At 40.3% G+C, this 25352-nt stretch overlaps 1 protein-coding gene across 8 annotated transcripts in view; it reads right to left on the minus strand.

The window, feature by feature from the left end:
• Positions 1-534: 534 nt before the first annotated feature.
• Positions 535-25352, minus strand: part of cdk5rap2 (CDK5 regulatory subunit associated protein 2) — a 42529-nt gene continuing 17711 nt past the window's right edge. For 3 of the 8 annotated variants that reach the window (XM_042509439.1, XM_042509443.1, XM_042509446.1), the window contains exons 20-51: positions 25081-25210; positions 24842-24981; positions 24628-24744; positions 24351-24494; positions 24111-24223; positions 23869-24008; positions 20774-20914; positions 20576-20685; positions 20294-20437; positions 19659-19760; positions 19043-19224; positions 17949-18291; positions 16305-17847; positions 15989-16090; positions 15393-15535; positions 14443-14843; positions 14057-14289; positions 13616-13667; positions 11149-11321; positions 9243-9590; positions 8481-8606; positions 8205-8321; positions 7780-7969; positions 6583-6704; positions 5873-6088; positions 5675-5764; positions 5287-5549; positions 4268-4417; positions 4041-4179; positions 3834-3880; positions 3652-3706; positions 535-1014 (exon numbers count right to left, since the gene is read on the minus strand). In XM_042509439.1, coding sequence (XP_042365373.1) covers positions 869-1014; positions 3652-3706; positions 3834-3880; positions 4041-4179; positions 4268-4417; positions 5287-5549; positions 5675-5764; positions 5873-6088; positions 6583-6704; positions 7780-7969; positions 8205-8321; positions 8481-8606; positions 9243-9590; positions 11149-11321; positions 13616-13667; positions 14057-14289; positions 14443-14843; positions 15393-15535; positions 15989-16090; positions 16305-17847; positions 17949-18291; positions 19043-19224; positions 19659-19760; positions 20294-20437; positions 20576-20685; positions 20774-20914; positions 23869-24008; positions 24111-24223; positions 24351-24494; positions 24628-24744; positions 24842-24981; positions 25081-25210 — 6462 coding nt within the window. In that variant the 3' untranslated portion in view covers positions 535-868. The remainder of the gene's footprint in view (positions 1015-3651; positions 3707-3833; positions 3881-4040; positions 4180-4267; positions 4418-5286; positions 5550-5674; positions 5765-5872; positions 6089-6582; positions 6705-7779; positions 7970-8204; positions 8322-8480; positions 8607-9242; positions 9591-11148; positions 11322-13615; positions 13668-14056; positions 14290-14442; positions 14844-15392; positions 15536-15988; positions 16091-16304; positions 17848-17948; positions 18292-19042; positions 19225-19658; positions 19761-20293; positions 20438-20575; positions 20686-20773; positions 20915-23868; positions 24009-24110; positions 24224-24350; positions 24495-24627; positions 24745-24841; positions 24982-25080; positions 25211-25352) is intronic. The other 5 variants (XM_042509441.1, XM_042509440.1, XM_042509442.1 and 2 more) reach the window with 5 other exon arrangements.

A 25352-nucleotide genomic window follows, 5' to 3' on the forward strand; every position in this document is an offset into this window, starting at 1 on the left:
ATTTTTTGACGTGGAGTGAGTGTTTATTCTAATATGATCGGAGCCATAATTTGTTGGACATTTCATTTTGCCAAAACTGTTGCAAAGTAATTTAACATGACCACAGCCAAAGTGTTTACTTTAAAAGGCCAATAAAAATCTACCTGTTGTCAACAACAACCATGTATTAAAGAGTCTGTAGAGATCTTGGTGCTACTAAACATCAGTCACTGACTGCAGTTTATTTTTCCAAGGCCTAGTTTTATAGGTCATTTTGAAGATTCGTTATAACCAGACATGTTTCAAGTGCTACTTAAAGAATTAGAGCTTTTTAAATATAATCCTTTCATGTATATTGACTAAATCTAGTAGAAAAGCTTATTCTGTAAAGCTCCATTATACCTTTTCTAATTTGCTTTGTTTTCATTAAGTCTTGTTCTAAACTGTACTATTTTCTTATCTGTACTCATCCATGTACACTTAATGAAGCAGCTACCAAAATTTTTACTGAAAAAATGTATATGCTAATAAAGGGACTTTTGTACCACAATTGAGTCATTGTTCAATTCATTTCTTTACTGCATGTGCACATAATTCCTTGAGCCAGTAGCAGACCATTCTATACATAAATTGGCCGATAAAAACAAAAAGTAAAAATTTTCCAGTAATAAAAATATTTTCAGGAATTACTATTTACAAAAGCATTTTCTTTTAAAAAAACTACATCTTTAGTACCTAAAATAAATCAAATTTAGGCATGTCACATGCAATTATAGGCTTTGATATCAGGAGAGCAAGGTGACAGTTTTACAGCAGAACAAAAAGGCAGGATCTGAAGGTCTGACGAACTTTAGGTTGCTACAGCATCAGAAGCATTTTTACAGCAGGTTTAGTAGCTGCAGTGTAAAGAGGCATCACTATTGTGATCCTCTGAGGATTTAGAGCATCTGTCTACAGTCCCTTGAGAAACAGGGACACTTATCTGCTCAGGTGGAGGGTCTGTAGTGTCCCCTACTGGCCATTGACTGGGACCTCCTGAAAAAGAAAGCATAAATACTGTAACATTAGACTGACGACAGACAGGTACTTACATTGACTTTACATTTTAGACTTTAGGCATGCATGGTGAAACGTTTTACTGCTGAAGGCAATGAAACATGTTTTTAATTCTGTCAATTTATAAGTGCCTGCAAACACATGCATCTAACATGAGATGAAGGAACAGTTCGACATTTTGGTAATTTTGGCTTCAATGCTTTCTCACTGCTAATACGATGTTAGAATTTATAACACTATCTTTTCCATTTTGTACCAGGCTAGGCCTTAGAAACTGAGAACAAACAGCATGTTTCTCCCCAAACAGCAAAATCTGACGAAAAAAATCACAATATACTATGTTGTCCAAACTTTAACCATAATGTCATAGTAACTGCAACATGCCATTTTGTGCCTTTTTTTTCAACATACTGTAATAAGCGATTTTTGACCATTTTTTAAAAATTATCACTTTTTGGCCCTTTTTTGGCCCTGTTTTCAACATGCTACGTTATGGCGCATCTATATGAGCTATAATAAGCAGTTTCCAGCCATTTTTGGGACATGTCAATTTTTGAAATTTTTGCCATACTATAGCATGCGATTTTTCGCCAGTTTTTCAACATGCTAAATTGTGACTTTTTAGGCTTTTTTTGGCCCTGTTTTCAACACGCTACGCTATGGCGCGTTTATACGAGCTATAATAAGCAGTTTCCAGCCATTTTTGGGACATGTCAATTTTTGAAATTTTTGCCATACTATAGCATGCGATTTTTCGCCAGTTTTTCAACATGCTAAATTGTGACTTTTTAGGCTTTTTTTGGCCCCGTTTTCAACACGCTACGCTATGGTGCGTCTATATGAGCTATAATAAGCAGTTTCCAGCCATTTTTGGGACGTGTCAATTTTTGAAATTTTTGCCATACTATAGCATGCGATTTTTCGCCAGTTTTTCAACATGCTAAATTGTGACTTTTTAGGCTTTTTTTGGCCCCGTTTTCAACACGCTACGCTATGGTGCGTCTATATGAGCTATAATAAGCAGTTTCCAGCCATTTTTGGGACGTGTCAATTTTTGAAATTTTTGCCATACTATAGCATGCGATTTTTCGCCAGTTTTTCAACATGCTAAATTATCACTTTTTGGCCCTTTTTTGGCCCTGTTTTCAACATGCTACGTTATGGTGCATCTATATGAGCTATAATAAGCAGTTTCCAGCCATTTTTGGGACATGTCAATTTTTGAAATTTTTGCCATACTATAGTATGCGATTTTTCGCCAGTTTTTCAACATGCTAAATTGTGACTTTTTAGGCTTTTTTTGGCCCTGTTTTCAACGCGCGTTTATATGAGCTATAAGAAGCAGTTTCCAGCCATTTTTGGGACATGTCAATTTTTGAAATTTTTGCCATACTATAGTATGCGATTTTTCGCCATTTTTTCAACATGCTAAATTATCACTTTTTGGGCTTTTTTGGCCCTGTTTTCAACATGCTACGCTATGGCGCATCTATGAGTTATAATAAGCAGTTTTCAGCCATTTTTGGGACATGTCAAAATTTGAGATTTTTCTACATACTATACAATGTCATTATTAGCCATTTTTCTAAAATGATATATCACGATGTTTTTGGCCTTATTTTTGACATTTTATATTATGGCGTGCGTGTACAAACTCTTATATGCAGTTTTCGGTTTTTTTTCTGACATGTAAAAATTTGAGACTTTTTGACATCCTATCCTGTGTCGTTTTCTGCCATTTTTTCAACATGATATATTATTATGTTTTTGGTATCATTTTCGACATGCTATACTGTGACATTTTGGTCAGATTTTGAACAACATAATTTTCTATGACATTTTAGTCAGATTTTTGATGACATTTTGGTCAGTTTTTTTGTACGACATACTTTACTATGATGTTTTGGTCAGATTTTGGATGACATACTATACTATCACGTTTTCTTTAGATTTTGTACGATATACTACACTATGATGTTTTGGTCAGATTTTTGACAACATTTCGGTCAAATTTCTTTACAACATACTATACTATGATGTTTTCGTAAGTTTTTGGATGACATGAATATGATGTTTTTGCAAAATTATGGGTGACATTCTATACTATGACGGTTTGGTCAGAATTTGGACGTCATACTATACTATGATGTTTTTGCGAATTTTGGGCAACACACCTATAACGTTTTGGTCAGAATTACAACATACTATACTATAATGTTTTGGTCAGATTTTGCATGACATACTATACTATGACTTTTTAATGCTCTTTTTCACTGCATACTATAGTATCACTTTTATATGCCACTTTGGACGACATACTATAGTATGATATTTTCATGTGATTTTGAAAAACATTCTACACTATTTAGTCAACGTTTTGATGGACTATACTATGACATTGTTTATGAGATAACGTAACAGGAGGTTGCAAAATAGTCACAATGGAAGGATTTATGGATGATTATGATGATTGTAATCACCCCAATTATCTTGTAAATCTGAGTATCTCATTATACATTCATATTTTGGTATTTGCCTCATGCGATGCAAAAGCATCTCAACAGGGTCTCATGCATCAGATCACAATTTCAAAGCCTGCACTTCAACCACACTGACCTTTGTCTGGTCCTCCAGACAGGCCTTTCAGGCCAGAGAGGGTGCAGTAATTTGTCTATCATAATTTTGCATAGAGGATAAGAAGGAAGAGACGAGCAATTTACTGAAGGAGAATTTACCACTGTGAAAGAATATCAGTTTGACAGTTTGTAACTAGGGCATGTATTTTTTAGTAAACTCACCTCTAAATTCCCCCGGGCTTTCTTCAACACTCCATGGGTTAGATACACTAAATTGGGGGAAAAATTCATATGAAAAAGTCACATATCCAAGTTTATTTACAAAGTGGTAAAAAAAAGAGCTAAAACTGATGATTATTTTTACTATCCTATTACTATTACTATAGTATACAATACAGTAATTGTCTCAGTAAAGCATGACAATCTTACACTGATCAATGATGACTCTTTCCATTCCCTCTTTGAGCTGGTTAGTTGTTCGGAGGCGTTTAACAGCTCCACTCAGCATCCTCTCCTGCTGTGACAGTCGACTCTTCAGTCTGGCGATCTCATTTTTCAGCAGTTCATCCTGATACGAAGAAAAAAAGATTAAAATTTGGCTCCACAGATTCTTAACTGGTAGTATAGATACAGTACATGTGTTAGTGCATGTCTACCTGCTGGTAATTGCCACCGTCCCCTGCTGTTATACCGGTTGGCAAAGAGACTCTCCACACCAATTTTAGCAGTCGACCAGCCTCCTCCAGCACGTGCTGCATGTTGCTCACACTGCCAGACAAACTCTTCAGGTGCTGCTGTTCTATCACCTATGAAGATGGAGACATAATGGCGCTAACAGTTATGACCTGTTATGTATAATTTGTGCAAGCAGTGGAAGAAAATTAATTATCTTAATAAAACCTAGTACAACCTTTCCATTTCATACACTTAATTGTTTTCGTTATTTAAACAATACACCAAAAATTGCAAGTAAAAACTAAAAAGGGGAACTAGTATGTTTATTTCCAGGTTCACACTTATATTTTGGGTTCAATGCTTTGATGATGGGTTTTGATGCTTTGATGATGGTCAAATAAAACACTTATTTCTCTTCTGTTGTCTGTGCTGGAACGCCTGCATTAGCCCTCTGTCTAAGATGCATCATTTTAGTGACTGTTTTTAAGAACCTTCTGAAAAACCCCAGTCTGCTTTGATCGGTCAGCATTTCTGTGTCTCCACACCGTCATTGCAGTCGGGGGAATAACTGTATAGTGACACTTTCTAGTGTGACAACTACCAGTAAAGGCATTTATTTCAAATAATAATGTGTTTCAAAATTTGGGTGAAATTATCAAAAATTGGCAGCCAAGATTTCATTTTTCCCTGACGTTACCACGTAGCTACATATGGCAGTATAGACTACATATTGAGGTTATATCCATTTGTAGTGACATGCCTGGAGCAGATGATCATTTAAATAAATCTGTCTTGAGCTGTTGTCAACTTGTCTCAAAAAAAAAAGAGTTGAAAGCGGAGTGTGAAGGTTTGTGCTCATAGGGATTTCTTAAATGATTTCCAATTTCAAATTTCAAATTTTGACCATGTTTAATACATCTGACAATGTGCCATTATGTTTATGACAGAAAATAAGGAAAAGTATAATAGGGCCCCTTCAAATATGATATGTTGCCGGTACCTTTTTGTCAGAGCACTGTTGTTCAAGTGTGTGCAGACTCTCCTGCAGTTGTGAATCCATACTATGTGACAGCTTGCGCCCCTCTGAAATTTGCTTGCGGAGGGCGTTGTAGTCCTCAATCAGACCCAAAATATGACGGCCATTGCGACTGGCCCACATCCGGTGGCCTGGCACTAGGCGAGAGGGTCCACCAGAGACACTGTCACCAGAGCTGCTACTGAATGAACCACCGTCCACCTCTGTGTGAGAAAGATGTTTCTCATCTGAAAAGATGTTTGAAAATACAGTCATTCATTCTCTAAAATGCACAACAGTGGGAAACAATACTAATAATCTGTGTTTAGTACTATAATCTGACAACATGCCAATTCTGTTTAGGTTTTATTACCATGGAGGACACTGGTGTGTTCATTGTGACTCTGAAATGAGTGACGGAGAGGATCGCAGCCCTCACGGCCGGGTGACCTGCCTCCCTCATCTGTAAAAGTAAAACAAAAGTAAAACCTGGCAGATTCCTGTGTGTGTTTACATGCCTCTGCATACCTGTCACAGGTGATTAGCATGTGAGTCTGTGCCTTGTGTTTACCTGGAGACGACAGCAGGTAGTTGATGTTGATGGTTTCGGGGCGTTTGGATCCTCTGAGTAGCTGCTCCTCCAGTCTCTGTCGCAGCGCCGTGTTGGTTTGGATGCTCCTCTCCAACTGCAGCCTCAGGTGTCTGATCTCCATCAGCAGCTCGCCAAGGTCCACTGAGCCGGAGGAGGGAACGGAGACGGGCCCCTGGGTCGCCTCCGTGGATTCTACTAAGAGGAGGAGGGAGGCTCATTATAGTTACAGAAACAGAAGTGAACACAAAAGACTGTCATGTTGCTTTCTCTTGTTTTCTTTCCACCATTCTTCATATGGTGTGCCTGTGCATTATCTTCCTGCAGACTCTCATTTTAAAAAATAAATGTAGCCATGTTGATTTATATAAGACTATTTTCAGTGTCGGCCTTTGATTGGACAAGCTCTAAAAAAACAATAATAATGTCTGCATCTATCAACCTCTTTGTCCAAACCCCAAAACTTAAATTAAAAGATTTTGTGGTTTACAGTCCAAGGGAGAACTTAAAGAAAAAAACAAAGTTTGGAAACATATTGATACAGTTACAAAAAATTTCTTTCAAACCTTTTTTAAATTTAGATGATTTGCAGTTGTAATATAAGTCACTCTTGACTTATCTCATCCTTCTACTGTTCAAACTACATGATGTTAGAAGGCTCATAAAAAAGAAAGAAAAAATGCTTGTAATACCGTTGTGTTTGTGAGCTTCCATCTTGATCTTTTCATAAACTTGCAGCTCCACTCGCAGCGACTGCAGAAGATGTTGAGAGTCAGACAGCTGCTGCCTCTGAAGCTTTACCTCACACTGCAACCTGAAAGCATCCACACAAACACAACACAAAATACGCACCAAATTCAATTAATCAGAAAATCATAATTACCTCCTAAGAGAAAACAGAGAGGGCCATCGACTCCAATCTATGCATTGTATATGCAGAGTTTGATATGTTGGTTTCCTATTCTAAAATAGTAGGTAACAAACAATATGAGCAAAAAATATTCACCTTCCAGGTTAAGTGAAATACCATGATATATTTGCCAAGTTGTAACCGACTCCCTCACACCATTTTCCAGTCTGTTTCTAAACTGTCTCTAACCAACTAAGTTAAAATGTAAAAACAGGCATCCCAAACTTTAGCGCAGTTTTTTTTTTTTTTCAATCTTTTACTTTTGAAGACTTTTCTGAACAGTCCTCAGTCCATTCATTTATATGTATGCAAACAGAATAAATAATAAAAACATCTCTCACAAACAAAATTCAGCAGCACCACAAAATACAGCCTCAAAAGTGACAATAAAGTAATAACACATTTCTGAAACAGCTTCAACAAAAAATGAGCAGTGCTTCCCCTGTAATTGCACGGGCCCGGCCTTATTTGACACACATAATGTAAATGCAGTGGTGTGCTCTATAACCATAACCTATAACCACAAAGAAAAAACAATAAGCCTGTGTATATGGTACACAAGCCCACAATACTACACACTGAAGAGACAAGGTACGGAAAGGGAGAGGAGAAGTGATCTGACGGTAAACTAGACTCCTGGTTTCAGGTGTCGGCCTTACTCATCTGTGTCAGTGGGACCCAGAGCAAGAGGTCACATACCATCTATATGGTATGTATGCACGTGTGTGTTCATGGATGAGCCTTACAAATGACAAACTATCATGTTTCCAGGCTGTGCTGATAATATGGAATAATGGTAATACTGATGAATCTTTAGAGCAGTAATTAGTAGCTTTGTGTAGTATCAGGTTGCATGAAGGAGTGTAGTAATGATAGAATGTGTGTACTGCAAGGACACATTTAGAAATGTACACCTGCTAGTGAATGTTACCTGTACGCGCATGCGTGTGTGTGTGTGTGTGTGTGTGTGTGTGTGTACCTGTGCAGCTCGTCCTTGCTGTATTGCAGTGAGTCCTGCAGCTGTGTGTTCTCTCGGCTGCTGTGCTCCAGCCTCTCCTGCAGTCGGCTGTTTTCTTGCCTCAGAGCTTCACAGTCCCTCCTGCTTTGCTCCAGTTTGGCCGTCCGCCTTGTCAGAGTCTCCCTTAGCTTCTCGTTTTCCTTCTGCTTGTCTGGAGGAAATAAAAACATTTTAAAGTTTTTGACTAACTTAATACAGATGAAGTTGGTTTCATATACCCAATCAGAAAGATTTGTGTACATTTTGGGGCATTTAAGCACCAGCAGGACACACTTACAAAAGTGTATATGAAAAACTATTGCCTCTATGTTTATTGGTCTACTGAGTGAAAGGATGTGTTCCTGATAACAGGTTAAATTTAGATTGAACAGAAATGTGTGTTCTACCTCTTGAACCAAGACTGAGCTGTTCCTTCAGGGCTTGGTTTTGACCCCAGAGGAATCGCACCTCATTGGCCAGCTGACCCTGCTCTTCGTTGCCATGGATGAAGATGTTGGTAGCAGCTGAACATGGACACATACACAAACTCATCACTCAATAAATAATTACTTTCAATAAAAGAAAGTATTTTTCATTTTAAATTACATATATGCATTACACACGCTAATAATCACAGTAACAGAGAGAGACTGAAACACAGGCAGGTGATTTCTGGTGTGTACCTGGGTCCTTCTCCACCTCAGCTAGTCTCTTCTCCAGCTGCTCCCTGAGACGGTCGTTGGTGCGGATGCTCTCCTCCAGGCGCTGTCGCAAAGCTCTGATCTCCTGCAGATGTTCTGCCAGCAAGTCTGACAGATGGATATGCACGGAGCTAAATTAAATGGGTACTTTAAGGGGACACTGTGTTGCACTTATATGAAAAAACAGGGTTTACAGGAGACAGATTAAACTACAAATTGACCAAATTCTTATCAGTTCGTTCATTAGTCCAAGTGGATGTTTGTGCCAAATTTGAGAAAACTTGCAATATTGAGTTCAGGAGAATAACACATATGCAAGGTCACAATGACTTTGACGATTGACCATTAATTTCTAATCAGTACATTCTCAATTCAAAGTGGATGTTTGTGCCAAATTTGAAGAAATTCCTTCAAGGTGTTCTTGAGATATCACATTAATGAGCATGGATGCAAGATCACAGAGACCTTATTGTTTGACCACCAAAATCTAACCAGTTCATCTTTGAGTCCAAGTGAATGTTTGTGCCTAATGTGAAGAAATTTTCTGCATATGTTTGTTCAGACATATGACAAAAATACCATTTTGCAAACATCAAATACATGAAGCTGAATAAACCTGAGCGCGCTTTGCTTTCTGAATTGACCTACACTTTTGTTGTGTAAAGTCTGTTATAAAAAAGAAAGTCTAACTAGCCACCTCACCCCCTAACCATGATGATCAACCAACCAATGCTCCATATTTACCTGAATTCATAGTGTGAGGCTGCTCAGCAGCATTCTTTTGTAAGCCAATGTCGCCAACTCCTTTATATGAAGCACTCTGAGGCCCAGACCCATCCAGGTCTTGGCCATGATCCTGTTCCCGTTGGTGGGAGCCGGTCTGAGCCATGATTGAGCGATGGAGGTCCAGTTCACTGCGCAGGGTGGCGTTGAGTTCCTCGCTGCTCCTCAGCTGCTCCTGCAGTCGCCCGTTCTCCCTCTGCAGGCCTTGCAGTCTGCTGGCAGCATCCCTGTGACCACACACACCTTCCTCCTGAGCTCCTCCTACAGGAGGGGCAGCTGCTGCCGTCCAATCAGTGGGGTTTTGCTGGCCTAAACATGTACAAGTGAATATATTAACAATGAAAAAGTACAAAACATTTTTACCTGTCCCATCATGTTTCATGGTCTAAACTTTTTTTTGTTTTGTTCATCATTTTTGTGTGAAATGCCTCTCTGGTAAACCAAAATGCAATCCTCTTCTATATCCTTCATGGTAACAAAAGTAGCAACATGGCCATGTAAAGAGTCAAACAGGTTAAGTGTTGCACCAGTAAAGAAAATGTGAATTTGGGTCTATAGGCCCCTCAGCAGGACCTCTCACATATCCACATGCTTCACTTGTCTCTGTAATAGCCTTCACTGTCTCTTTTCCCAAGGGAAACACAATTTGAAGATTGAACCAGATAGGTGCCACTGAATAATGCAACTTTAAGTGGAGGCGGATTGAAACTGGACACCAGCTCTGTCCTTGGCCGGCGTGCTTTGTGCTACGGGACGCCTCGCTGCAACAGAATGGATCTGAGTGGAAAATAAGTGCCATTACAGGCAGTGACTAGACGAGCCGCGCTCATGGACAAGGGCTAAAGTATTTTCAGTAACATACTACTGAAGCAAGAGCAAGGAACATTTTAAAGGAACAAACCCGGTTAATCTTGGCATGGTCTAAAACGACTAAACAGTCTAGTACACTATATCTGGCTGTGACACTTAAAAAAATACTTCACCCCCACATGACTATTTGTAGATCAGCTACTCATCTCGTGTTATGATGAATTTGTTAGGAATTTTTTTTTTTTTTTTTTTTTTTAGGAAAAAAGTTTGTTTTTCTGTCATGGTAAATGAAAAATCCAAAAACTAAGAAAAATTCTTTATAAATTAAAGTCATAGGGGAACACCTTTAACAACAGCAAAACTATATCAAAACATTTGTTTACAAACTCACACAATTTGATCAGTATAATCCAAGTCTCATTTATCCAGTTGTATGCTCAGCACTTCCCAAACAGACAGCCTTTTTTTTAGGTAACTGACCTTAAAGTGAAACCTAAATATTATCTATCAAAGCCAGACTGCTTTAAAAAACTGAACACAGAGCTCCAGGTCCAGCCCTGTCTCAATCAGATAGTTCATGTTATTGATTTAATGATGGTAAAAATTATTACGATTATAATTATTATTAATCTCCAATCATCTGTGTTTTCCCATGTCATTTTTCATGGTCTATGCACTTTGGGCAACTGTTGTTAGTTTTAATCGTTGTTCATAAATAAATTTGGATTGGACTGTGTGAGGTTGGTTTTGTTAAGGGTCGGATTCACCTATACTGTACATGGCGTGAGCGTAGATGGATGTTTTGTTGTTAAAGACGATTGCCCATGACTTCAATTCATCAAGAATTTTCTTCATTTTTGGATTCTTTGTTCATCCTGAAGACGCTTTCTTCATGAATTCAGTGTAATATGGGGTGAGTAATTGACTTACATTTGTTATTTTGGGGATGAGGTATTCTTGCAAGCTCTGTTGTGGCTTTCACGCCTATTAACATGTAAATAATCTTATTAAGACTGTTTCAGATCGGCAGCTTATGTGAACATGTGTTTGTACTCACTATGGACTCGACTGCCACCTTGTGTTGTCGGGCCACTGTGGCAAGATGAGGAGGTCCTGTCTGAGTGGTACAGATCAGAATGAGAGCTGTGGTGGCTGCCGGGACTTTGGCCTCTGAACTGGCTCTGCAGGCTCTGGATCAGACAGTTCTTTTCTTGCAGCTCTTTAGCCAACCTGGAAAGAGGAGGGAGAGGAGGGAAAAAAGTCATGTTAGTCACTTGGTCTCCCAGATGACTAAACAGCTGGATTTTATCCATTACATCACCTCGCTAGGCGGTGGAGAGCAAAACGATGTAAAACAAGGAAGTACACAGCACATTAGGAACAGCACTCCAAAAAGAGACACAACTTCAGACTGAAAGTGATAGGAAAAATATGTTCCTAACCAGAAGACTCAGCAGAAACACACAGCTAGAGAATATGAAAGAGAAGTTCACAGCAAACATCATTCTCTGTCTGGATCAAACCCGCTCACAGGTCCAGCTGCTCCCTGGTGCATTCAGCCAGCGTGAGGTTTTGCTGGACGAGGAAGCTGACGTGCTGCTGCAGCAGCTCTCTGTCGCCCTCCAGCTCCAGACGCAGATTATCTAACTCTTGCTGAATTCTAGCCGGGCTGTCAGGAGGATCTCTCATGCTCTCCTCATAGGACAGCATTGACTGTGATCCCTGCTGAAGCTCCCCAACACTGCCCACATCAGTAATAATATAGATTAACGTCAACAAATTAGGAGTTAAAAAATGTATATCATCACGTAACAGTAACGTTTCTGCACCAATAAATTATCATTTATTTCTTGACAACAGCAGAAAATAAATGTATCAAGTGTGAAATAGTGTCAGACGGTTGAACTGTACATACATATTGATCAAAGTGTAGTAATTAATTTGCTTTCTGAAACTGTGAAGGACATGAATGAATGAGCACTAACATGTTGTGTGTGTGTGTGTGTGTGTGTGTGTGTGTGTGTGTGTGTTTCCCTTGAATTTCTCCGAGACACTGATGACCCAGTTAGGGGGCAGTGCGACCCTAATATTTAAGCTTTCACAGAAAAAATTAGGTCAGCAGCAGGGAGCTATTCAAAACCAATAAAACATGAACTGCCGGGGGTCATAAGGCAATTGGCTCAGTGGAGGTGGAGCAATCTTTTAAAGGGTCATGAGACAAACACCAAGACAGCACAGCTAACAACCCTCAAATTTCAAACCAGAGCATGTACAATATGACCTAAAAAAAAAAAAAAAACAACAACAACAGAGAACCATCCAAGAGAAAGACGCAAAGCTGAAAAAACAAACAGGGTTTCCCCGCGTTCATTTTTGTGTCGGCCTGCCACAGTACAAACATCTGTCACCACAAATTGATTTTCTATTTTTGGAGCTGGACTGTTAATCAGGAGTGCTACTGGAGTACGCAGATCGTTCAGGTATCAATTGCACTCACTTTCAGAGCAGCAGAATGGTAGCTGCAGTTTATGTCAAATTTCAAGTTTTGCTTTTGCTTCTTTTGTTCCTCTCATTCATCAACCTGATCAGCTCTGACCAGATCGGCAGATCAATTATCCACCCTGCGACTCAAACTGCTGCTGAAGGAAAAAATAACTTATGACAGGTTCTGCCTACGCTGCATTCATGGACCTTCAAAAACACCAAAGAATGACTGAAAAAAAGGGGGGTGCCCAGTCACTCTCTCTCTCTCTCTCTCCCCCTTTCAGGCTTAAGCTTTCCTATCTTTAATAAAGGCAAAAAGCCCCAAAAAATATTTTAAAAAAAGGAACACACACAAACATAAGATTAAAAAACAGGGAAACTCCCGTCATTAAATACTGTGACACAGATTCTAATTTCATGGGCAACACTCGTACATTTCACCGACTTTAAAGACTGCCTACTCCAATACTCACAAATTAACATGCTATAACTCATTTGTTTAATTTCTGAAATTTACACATGAAGACCACAATTTGCAGTTTAAAAGAGGATTATGTTCTCACTAATTTACAGCTTAAAAAAGAATATACATTGAAAGGCTCTTCCAGGAATTTTAACCCAAATGATATCCCACTTAATCTGATTTACATTTTTTATCCAAGGGTGAGATTGTTTACTGTAATAAGTGAAATGTGACCACTTATTTGTTTGCTTTGATCAACTGCATTACTATTGTTGCTGTTTTCTTATGATCTGACAGAGACAGGCTTCCCTCAGAGCTGCTGTCTCCATCTTTATATTTATTGTGCAGATATCAAACCTCTCAACTAACTCTGCCAGAAAGCCAATAAGGACACTTCCCAAAACTATTCCCTTAGGATGCTATTAAAGCATCCCTGTAACCTCACACTAAAATGGGTGATTCTAAAACATTAAAGACACTTGTTTTCCACCATTAATAAACACGCTGTAAATTGAGTACAAGCAATTTAATTAAGACATTGACAATCAGCAAATGCAGTTTGAGAGTTTGAGACTACCTGCGAGACAGTTCCAGGGCCACCATGTCCTCATTATCCAGACGGGAATCTCCTGGTAGACAGAGGATAAGATGCTGTCATGGACCTGTCTGTAAAGATCACTTACGGCTGACTGCTCTTCTGTGTTCATTTCTCTCTGCTGTTGGCTACCATTTCCTCCTCTCATCCAGACATTGCTACACAATAGTTAAGTAATGTTTCACGTGACTAAAACACAGTTGCTTTTTAAAATCGTAGGTTCCCTCTAAATCTCAATATTTGGGTAAGGATCATTCAGTTAAAGAAAGCAAATAACTTTATTCATTTGCGTATGTTTTGGCTGAGGATTTGTGAATTTTGGCACAGTGCTGTGTCATAAATCAGATTTAAAAACTATGTTTGTTCAGTGTGGTTCTGATTAGCGAAATGTGTCAAAAGACAACAAATGCAACTACAATCTACCTTTGTCCAGCCGTCCCTCCAGCCTGTTCAGAATGCTCAGGCTCTTCTCCAGCTGCTCTTTGACCGCCTCCCCCTTGTAGTAATCGACTTCCCCGGCCTGCAGCAGCTCCTTGAAGGCCTTGCTCAGCTCATCCAGCTGTCGACGCTGCAGGGCTCCCAGCCTACGGCTCTCCTTGATCTGCTGCCTCAGCTGTGACAGCTCCCTGGCCTGCGACTGCACCAGGGAGTCCAGTCTGTAGAGACGACAGAATGAGGACAAATGAGAGAGAAGAAAAAAATCAAAGTTGACAGCATGAGTCAAGATATGATTTTCGAAATGACTGTGCAGCTTTCACTCAGTGTAAAGATAGTGCATTATTAATAATGCACTTTAAAAGACAGGTGACCTTGCAGGTGACGTGGAGCGGCTGCTGGTCTGCTGCAGCTGTTCGCTTGTGCTTCTGTTCAGTGTGCTCTCTCTTTCTACTTCCATGTTCAGACGACTGGTTTTATCCTTCATCGCCTGGTTGTCACCCTCATTTTTCTTGCTCAGCTGCCCACTTCTGGAGCTCCTATCTTGGCTACGGTCTTGCTGTGTCCCTTCTTGATCCCTGACAACTGAGGGATCAGAGGCATTGGCAACTAGATCACTGGACAGAGAGTTCCTGCGCAGAAGACTTTGCATCTGGAGGATGAGCTTAGTCTGGGTTTCCAGCTGGACCTTCAGCTCTCGGACTTGTCCCTGAAGCTGGAGCGGGTCCTTAGAAACACCATACTCATCATAGACCTGGAGGCTTTTCAGACTGACCTGGAAACAGACAGGAGAGGATTAATAAAATCCAAATATCACTTCCTGCTGATGTTTTATCAACATTAGCTGTGTGCGTTGGTTTTAAACACTCCCTGTCTGACTTTTTAATGTTTCTATTTGAATAATTTTTCAACAATATCATGTAAAGAGGGTCTTAAATATGCACATCATTATGCATAATGGGGTGAGTAAAAGGGACAGTTCACCCCCAAAAGCCGAAATACATATCTTTCCTCTCACCTGTAGTGTAAGAGGTGGGAAGGTGGGGAAAGACTACACATTAAATGAGCTAGTCATGGGCTTTTAACTGACATGCTACCGATTACAGTGTTAAACACATCTCTCACACTTTTGCTGTTTTGATTTTGGTTTTGAATAGGCATAAAAACAAACACTGCCCTAACAAACTCTTTAAATACACATTATGTATCTTACTACAACCCTATGCACTGCTCAACATGTGGAGAAATCGGTGCTTAGTTGCAGTTTATAAGCTACGACTGGACGATCTTTGTTCAGGAGTTTCTTAAACAGTAAGTGGAATACCTTGGCAGAGCTGAGCGCTGGGGAACTAGGGTACGGAGTGCTGGAAGTTGAGTCCAGATTTTCAGTCGAGGAGAAGGTGATCTGCTCGTGCTGGGAAGGCAGGCTAGAGGCACTGCAACTTGGGTTTACACCGACCTCTAGATCTGGCATTACAATGGACACATTAACAATTAGAGCGGGGACAAGAGAAAATTAAAAGTTGTGGAAAAGAAATGGTGAAAGTGATTTAAGAGGAAATAAATACTTTCATATACAGCTGGGCTGTGACATAACAAGACAAGAAATAAAAGTAACAGGTTAATGAGTGATTGAAAGACATTCCCAAACATCCGAGTGGTATCATGCAAGAATTTGTCAATGCAAAAATATTGACATACCATTCAAATTTGTGAACAGTGCAGAGAAAGACCAGGTTAAAACCAGTAGAGTGTGTAGTTATGAGACCCAAACAGAGAACATTTCTCAAGGTAAGAGACAGTGTGTTACAGTTGCCTTTGTTCACTCCTCATGCAGACATAAAGAGAGAATCTATCCACGTGTGAGATTAGTGTCCACTCAGCAGACAGACATGCAGTGTCTGTCTAAAAGCCGTCTACCTGTGCTACTGCTCTCTTCCCTATCGTTCTCACTCTTGCCACTGGTTTCGTAACCGAGGTCCTGCAAATCCACCTGCACGCCTTTGTCATCCTGCTCCAGAGCTGGCATTGGAGGCAATATATGTTGCGTTAGGAAGAAACCATTTACAGAATCTTGTCTGTCTCCTTTATAGTGTTGTTGATCAATATGGAAAGTACTGAACTTTATCCATACATGCCTTTGCAGAATCGCAAAATTATTACAAATTTGAATTGTTCATGCACGATTCAAATACTTGAAACAAATGAGCAAAAAAAACTGCATGAGTTGTCTTACCTCTCCGTGCAGTTTCAGGGGACGTCAGAGCAGTGGCCAGTTTCTCCTCCAGGCTTTTGCATGCTTTCTTCTTCTCCCTCAGTGCCTTATGGAGAGTCTCCAGTTGGATCTGAACACTCGGTGGTAATCCCTTGACATCCTGTGCTGTCCTATGGACCTCACTCTCCTCTATGCGGCCCCTCTCTTCTTGTAGGGAAGCCTGGAGTTCAGACATCCTCTGAGATCGATCAGTGAAGACCTTGTAGAGGTGGCAGAGGTTGCTGTGGAGCTCTTGGTGAAACTGTGCAGATGACTGCTTGCTGCTGGATTGGGTTGTTGGCTGAGTGGGTTCTCCAAGTTCCTTCCTCTCCTGCAGAGCTCTCTGAAGTTTGTCTAAATTCATATGCAGGTCGGGGCTAGTCCCTGACGATCTACCGGGAGCCAAGGAGCTGCTATTTGTGCAGTGTGCTGCCAGGGAAGCAACAGCAGACTCTGCTGCACTAAGGCAGTTCATTAAAACTTTGGTCATCTCCTGATTTAAAGTGACATTATCAAAACTTCCCATTTCACCTTGATTTCCCTTTGACTCCTTTTCCTTTAGTGATGCTATCTGCCCCAAACATTTATCACTCTGGTCTCTGTTGTAGCCACGTTGAGCAGAAGCATCTGCAGCTTTCGGTTTTACTTGCAGCTCTGCATTAGGGCTTTTCTGCTGCCACAGTGCCTCCGGCAAAGAGTCTGTGTGTCGCTGCAACTCCTGCATAGAGTCCTCTGTGCCTACAAAAACACCTCTTGGGCTCTGTCTATTTGAAGATGCATTCACTTGCTGTAAGGCCGCATCTATCTTCAAACATAAATCACTGATTTCTGGATTCTTCTCTTGGCTCTCAGGGGATGTGATGGCTTTCTCTGCCATGCTGAGAAGCTCTATAAGCTGACTGTTGAGCTCCTGCTTCTCCTGCAGGGCTTTTTGCAGTTCCATGCATCTGCTGTAAGGGACAGAACCTGAACCCACAGAGCCAGAACCTGTACACAGACTGGTGTGTGATCCATATCCACCCTGGCTGTCCAGACTGCAGGCAGTCAGATAAGCGATGGTGGATTCAGCCGCCCGTAAGGCCTCCACGTACTGCCGATTGAGCAGGTCCTTTTCCTGGAGCTGAGCGTGGAGCTCTTCCCAATCAGCTAGCTGCTCACTTAGCTTATTAATCAGGGCTTCTTTCTCCTGACATTCCTGGTGGAGAAGCTCCAGCTGAGTGAAAAGAGCAGAGTCGGCCTGGGTGTGTTCCAGTGTTATCCCAGCTTCAGAGCTCTTGTCCGACCCTACTGGAGGACTGTCGGTACGGTGTGCATATCTGAGTGTGGAAGACGGGGAAGCGCTGTGCTGGGGCGACATGGGGGAGTCGGAGTCTGCATGCAGCTGCTGGTCAGATCCATATACACCATCCAAATGAAGGTGCTGAAGTGCATCAGCTGTGAGATGGTCAGAGCTCACAGACTGGCTGCTGCTGCTGGCCGCCACTCTCAGCCTCACAGGGACCGGGAGGCGAGATTTAGCACCAGCCTACCATTAGAGATATTAAAAACACTGAAAGTTAGACTGTATGCCGAAAGCAATGTAATGTTTGATTGTACTCTTACAATAAAAAAAAAAAAAAAACATACCCCATGCCTTGCGACATGCTGCTTTGCACTCTTGCTGTGTGACTGGCCTTTAGTTTGTGGACTCTCCATCCCCTCTGTGGTACTGACAGTTAGCTCAGTGGTGACAAGGCTCTCCCAATCTGACATCTCGCTTGAGTTCTTCTCTCTTAACAGACTGTTGACCTTGAAATGACCTTTGGACAAGGGCTGCAGTGTTTCAGTGCTCTTTCTCAATTCAGCCTGCCCATCGCTGCTGCTTCCTGAGGCGTCTCTGCTCTCTTTCTCTTTACACTCAGTAGACTTTTGTTCCTTCAGGAGACCCCGCAGCTCCGCATTTTCAGATCTAAGTTTGAGCAGCTCCTCTCTGCAATAAGGGCAGTTTGATTAATGTTAATGTTCAACCAAAAAAGCTCAGCTCAACATTGTATCCAAAAATCCAAAATGTTCAACACTCAGTGCTAAAAAACAACAACGAATAAAAACTATAATTGTAATGGCCATGAAAGCGTTTTTGCAGAATGTTATGATGTCAAAGCGAAATTGAGCTTTTGGAAATAAAATGTCATTTTATCCTATTAGACATTTCTGTGAGATGTTATCATTATTTGCACATTAATTCTTAAGTTATTGCCACCAACATATTTTGTGAGGTCACAGTGACCTTGACCTTTGTCCATCAAACTCTAACCAGTTCATTATTGAGTCCAAGCGAATGTTTGTGCTAAATTTGTTAAAAAAAAAAAAAAACGTGTTCTTGAGATATTGCCTTCACAAGAATGAGACAGACGAGGTCACAGTGACCTCACGAAAATCTAATCAATCTATTCCAAGTGGATGCTTATGCATTTGAGGCATTTTTGAGATATCACAGACAGAGGTACAGATGGACAGACAGATGGACAAAACGCCAAACAGGCAGTGCTCAGTGCTGAATAAACACTCAGACTCAGCACTCTGATTATGCTGCTGGCATAAGTAGCACAGTGTAAATACACACCACTCCCATTGTACAGAAATGAATAAAACGGTGGCATCAAAAAAAAAATAAACACTTTAGTGGACATATGAGTGGAAATGAAGAATAGAATGAGGACACAGCTAAAGAAAAAACCCACCTAAGTTGTGAGACTGATGTGGCCCCACAATGAGTCAGCAGTGATTTAAGTGCCATCACATCTGTGCTCCTCTGCCTGGACTCTTTGTCTCCGGTGTCCACGGTGTCTTTGCCAGACTGAGCATGCTCTCTAGTCTCGCCAAGGCTACTGTCCATATCACCAAACAGCTTTCCAGACACCATCTAAAAGGGACAAAAAATAAATAAATAAATGAATAAATGGGACAATTCAGAAATAAGCTCAAAGTTACATGAAAAAAAGTATTTAAATTTAATTTTATCTCAAATCTTTGAAAAGCTTAAGATTTTTGTTAATATTATTATTATTATCATAATTAAAATTATCATTAATATTACCATTGTCTTTTTTCTCATTTACTTCTTTCACTATTTCTGTACATATGTAACTGACTTTTTCAATACGTATTGTCTATTGTTTAGATTTTGTTTATATTTCCTCTTATTCAATTGTATTATACTGTCCTTTTATTTTGTCATTCTTTGGAGTGAGTGATTTATCTATAAATACTAGTGTTGCTATTCCTGGTGTCTGAAGGAATCAATAAAAATTGAAAAAATTAGGCTAAAGATTTTACAAATGATCATGTATTTCATACCTGTCCTAGACTGATGTCTGTCTGACTCTGTTTATCCTGAGCAGAGTGACGCGTCCTGTTACCGTGAGCCAAAGACTGCATCTTCTGCGACTTCTCAAGCTGCTAGAGTAATGGGATGGGAGGCGAGTATGACACACATGGCTCGGTAAAAGAAAACTTAATGAGGGAACAGAATCCATAAAACACTGCACAGCAACAGCAGAATGGTATGACGTGTCTAATGTGGCATGGCGAAGAGAGAGCATTTCATGGGACACAGAGATAAGAAAAACAGGGACTGGTTAGGAAAGGTGGAGGAGAAAAACAGGATCTTCTACTACAGACAAGAAACACACTTGTTAGAGAAATAAGACATACAGCATCACACAGTAAAGAGACATTAGAAACAAGCTAGACAGAGCAAAGGTTAAGATGTAGGTTCAAAGGTTAGACAGGAGCTAATAAAGGTGGACGTTAGACACAGACTCAGACATGATTTATCCAGTACTTCCTACATGTGGACAAACTACGAGAAAAAATGCTGTTAGGTGAAAGATATGTTTCGTTTTGAAAGTTTTATGCAATTTCCTTTAACTGCACACCTTCCAGTACACATTCCTCCATTTGTACTACTTTGTCTTTTTGTGGCTTCTAACCTGTTTTAAGGGGCTACTGCCGGCCACATCTTTTTCTTTCTTGTTGTAAGCGTCGTGGTCTGACTTCTCCAGTAACGACAGTCGGTTCTGCAGCTCGTTGTTTAAAGTCTGTAGTCTGCTGACACAATCCTGCAGCTCCAGCACCTACAGAGGGACTCACTTTTATCCATTTGCATGACCGTCTTCTTGTTTTTCATATTTTGGCGACACGTTTTGGCAACTAGCTAAAACCTACTGTTATGATTATGAGATGGAGACAAGACTTTTTGAAAAGGAATTTACCTTCTGCTTGAGCTCCTGAGTAGAGAGTTGAGACAAGCTGTCATCCTGCCCCTCTCCCACACAGATACTCATGTAAGAAGTCTGATCTCCGATGAAACTCAAGGTGTCACCTGAAAAACATGAGTCACATGTAACAAAAAGACTTAAATTTACCAAAACCCTGAGATGAGAAATCAAAGGCATTTATTCTACTCTTACCGCCATCATTGGCCCCACCAACCCCTCCTCCGCGGTTCTGTATGGCTCCTAAACGGGCCTGCAGCGAGGCGTTCCAGCGCTGTGCATCTTCAAGCTGGTGTCTCATGCTCTCCAGTTCTTTAGGATCAATCAGGTCCATACCTGAACAGACACAAAGAGGGTTAAACACACACATAATCTTTGTGATGTGACAAAAAAGAACATTTCTGCGTAGGTGAGTTTTCCACTGACAGAATGCTTCTACCTTAACGTCACTTCACATTAGGGATGGGACGATATACGATACACTCACAGTAAGTTGTGATGAATTTTCATTATCAGGATAATCATAAGTATTGACATTTTTCACATCGAAAGATATGATGCCGATTCAAAAAGATTTTAAAAGATTTTTTGAAGTTTGTTTTTCATTTTAAAACAGCATATCCTGTCTGTGATGCAACATTTTATACATTTTTTTAACAACATGTAAAGTGACATGATTCCAATGCCTTTTAGTGAAATTTTAAGAGTTCTAAGCGTATTCTGATGATTATCGGCATAATATTATGAATCACAATTATTTTGGGCTGAATAACAAGAGTTTACCATATCGCCCCATGCCTAATTCACAGGGAGTATCACTACTCCAAGACTTGATGTGACCTTATGTGAAAGTGGTCATTAAGAGACTGTATACTGCTAATGTTTTTCACAACTATAAAAGCGTTAGCTTTGTGTCTGCGCAGACAAAGAGAGGGACAGATTTTACACAGGACAACATGCTGCTCTGGAGAAAAACAAGAGACCTAACAGAAATGATTTAGTTTATGATACATTTCTGTATAAAATCCAACTTCTGATAATTAAAATAATGACTAAATATAATGCAAATAACTGACAACAAAATCCACAATTCCACTGCACATCTAATCCTTATAAATGGTTAAATAGACCAGCTAATATTCCTACATGGGAAAATCTGTTTATTTGCTTTTTTATAATGCATTGGCTGCTTCTTGGCTTGCTTGTTCAATACTAGGGGGGAAAAATTGCTACAGCACAGCATCACTGTATTTTGTGTGGAAATATCGTATCGAAACAGATGGCCCAGGATTTTTTTTTTCATTGTATAACTTAAAAATATTACGATTACAATTAGAGATTAGATTAGACAATTGTATTGTATTACCACAATACTCAGCGAAACATTTAAAACCACAATAATATAGTACCATGACTAACTTATTGTGATAATATCATATTTTGGGGGTGCTGGTGATTTCCATCCCTATTTAATACATATTAAATCACTATACTATAAGCTGAATAAGGTAACATATTGGTGGAATTTAACACGGAAAAATAATAAATATATAATAAATATATCAATTTAATCACTGTGTTTTTGGTGACTGTCTACTTGCAGCATGTACATAATTTATGTACTCTATATTATGATAATACAAACACTGCACTAAATGTGGAAATGTACTAATTATTGTAGCTATATCTATCTTGCAGTCAGTGTGAATGTGAGCCATGGGCCTGTTACTTACAGCTGACCTATTTACACACCTGATTCTCTTCAGACAGGGATGGGGGGGTGAGCACGCATTGGACATGCACATACAGGCGGGCACACACATGCATGTGGACAGACACTTGAGTCATATGCTGCAATGACTACCTGAGCGTAGAGTGACACTTTTAAGCAGTCTCAAGGCTGCGCCCTGATGTTGCTAAGTTACATTAACAATGTGATGTCATAAGATAGTAAACGTAGGATATTTTTGTTAGTATCTATTTCAGAGTATCCTGTGATTCTAAAGCAGCATAACAACCTTTAATACCTTTTTTTTTAAAGTTGTTATATAATGACAAGCTTATGCAATGAAATCTAATTCAGTGACAGTTGGTTAGATGGGCTGAGGGGTGATAGAGAGGTGATGCAATCAACAGAAACCGAATGTTTAATGGGACAGTTAAAGCAAACAGACAGCGAGTTAAAAGTGAAAGACAAGAGGAGCGGCCAACAGCAGCCTTTATTCACTTTTCGAAAGTTGGACAGACAGAGAGAAACAGCGTGGAGTCGTTACATTTCAAGAGTGACAGAGAAAAGAACTCAACTATGGACAAAACATGCAGATGAGGAGGTGATGATGTAAAGAACAGTGAACAGAAAGTGCACAAAGGTGAGAAGTGAAAGGACCAGGTGTGCATGCTGAATAAAGTGACAGATAAAGAAGACGGGTCGTGAGCTTGTCAGCAGGAGATATTATTAGAGTAAACACAGAGGACAGAGAAGACAGGTGTGTTTGTGCTTTCCCTAAGAGCTATAGATATACCGTATGTCTCCCTGAGCTATAGTTTCCTAAGTCTTAGCAACTTAAAGGTCCAATGTGTAGGATTAAAGGGGGAGATATTGGCAGAAATGTAATATAATACAATAAGTATGTTTTCTTTGTGTATAGTCACCTGAAAAAAAAAAAAAAGATGAGCTAGATCAGATAAGCTGTTTATGTCTACAAACTGAGCAAGTCCGCGTCCATGGAGATCGCTGTTTTTACAGTAGCACAGATCGAACAAACCAAACACTGGCAATAAATAAGACCGTTCATTTTTTCATGTCAGCACCGTAGTAATTTCACAGGAGAAGCCCCCCTGTGAAAAGAGCATCATAAAAACAGATTTTGTAACGCGAAACTGCTTTATTCAGTGCTTTAAACATTTGAAATCATCGGGTTTGTTTGTTTTGGACAGGAGACCACCTCTGTGGATTGAGCTTCTGAACGTCTGGATCAGCCAAAAGGTGACCAATCATTAGCAGATGCTGGACACTGATTTTTAACATGAAACTGCTTTATTCAGTAAATTTTCCGTTTGAAATCACCTTGTCCAATTGTTTTGGAGAGCAAGAGCCCTCTGAGGATAATTCGGCAGAATTTTGGCTGGTTGCAATCTGCGATCCTAGCCACCAGAGGCCACTAAATCCCCCTAAATTTTACACACTGTTCCTTTTAAATGATTAACTTGCTCTTTCCTATACATTTATCTTCCCTTTTTTTCCATTTAATTCCCCTCGTCATTCACCACCCAGTGTGTTTGCACTGCACCTTCTCTGAGTTTGGCTCTGTGTATCTCTCTCTCCAAGTCGTCCCTTAGCTCCTCATTAGTTTTGATGCTCTCCTCTAGCTGCTGCCTGAGGAGCTGCACCGCTGTCAGCTCCAGCTGCAGAGCATGGAGACGCTGGGCGCTGCATAACACACAGAGTTATTCATCAAATACACAAAGCTACACAAAATTATTTTTTACCAACATTTTTTTGTTTGTTTGTTACAGTGCACAATATCCATACCTGTCCTGCTCCTTCACAGTCCTAACCAGGCTGGAGTAGAGCTGCTGTTCGGCTCTCAGTGCTTTGTTTAGAGCGTCGTGCTCCTGTTGCAAGGCTATGAGGTTCGGCAAAGCCTTAATGGAGACAGATAATGAAAGGGCAACGATCTCAATTTCAGAGCATTATAGGTAAAATATATTAATTTCTGGTATTTGAGTATTTGATTGAGCAGGAAATTTAGTATGTTAATGGTAAGCTTACTTCTTGCTGGCTATCTCCCCCAATCATGGTTCTCTCTCTCTGAGGGAGTCCAGGGAGGGATCTCTCCATGCCAGAGCCAATGACCTGATCTTGGGTATGATCAGCTCGGCTGTCCCCTCTCTGACCAAGGCGCTGATGGAGAACCTGTTTGCAGACATTAAAAAAAATGAGAACTAGGAGAGGAGAGGCCGCTGAGTTGAGAAGAAAAGCTCCTTATCCAAAGCTGCTGTGTTTTATTGACTGCAAAGAGTTTGACTTTGAGTGGGTGAATACTTACATCGATAATCTCATCCTTGGTCTTCAGAGTGGCAGTCAGCGACTCAATATTAGCAGCCTGCCCTTCATTGCGACCCTCAAGCTCAGACAGTAACGACTGCAGCTCTGCCAAAGAAATCTGGATGTCGAGAAAATAAAGCAGGGGGTTACATAAAAAAAAACTTGTAGCGGAACTCCCAGTTATGGACAAAGTCAAAAGCTGAAAAGCGACTGACCTTCAGCTCGTTCTCCCTCTTTAGAGCTTTATTCAGCGCATCTGTTTTCTGCGCAAGCTCCTTCTTCAGGACGACAACTGTCTTCTTGGAAAATGAAATGTTCTCCACATTATCTTCACTGTTCCTCCTAGACAGTTCAGCTTTAGTGCAGACAAAACAGAGTCAAATGTAGGACTGACAAACATTCTCTTTAACTTAAAAAATAAAATGTGAGAGGGTTTAAAGCTCTAAGGCCTCACCTTCCCTCTCGTCCAATTTCTCCTGCATGATCTGAATAGTCTGTCTGAGCTCCAACACATGATCGGGCTCCTCCTTCTGCCTCATCTCTGCCAAAAACTGGTCTCTCTCCTGACCACGCTGAAGAAGCTTCTGCATATTTACAGAGATGACGAAGTTAACACAGTCAAATGTGTACAACTGAAAGCTGTCAAAATAGGCCATCAAATCATGAGTGGGGGAAAAGAATATCATTTGTGTTATTTTCCTTGGGAATTCTTATTTCCTCTCCGTG

The sequence above is a fragment of the Plectropomus leopardus genome, chromosome 20 (genome assembly GCF_008729295.1).
Source record: "Plectropomus leopardus isolate mb chromosome 20, YSFRI_Pleo_2.0, whole genome shotgun sequence".
Taxonomy (NCBI): Eukaryota; Metazoa; Chordata; class Actinopteri; order Perciformes; family Serranidae; genus Plectropomus; species Plectropomus leopardus.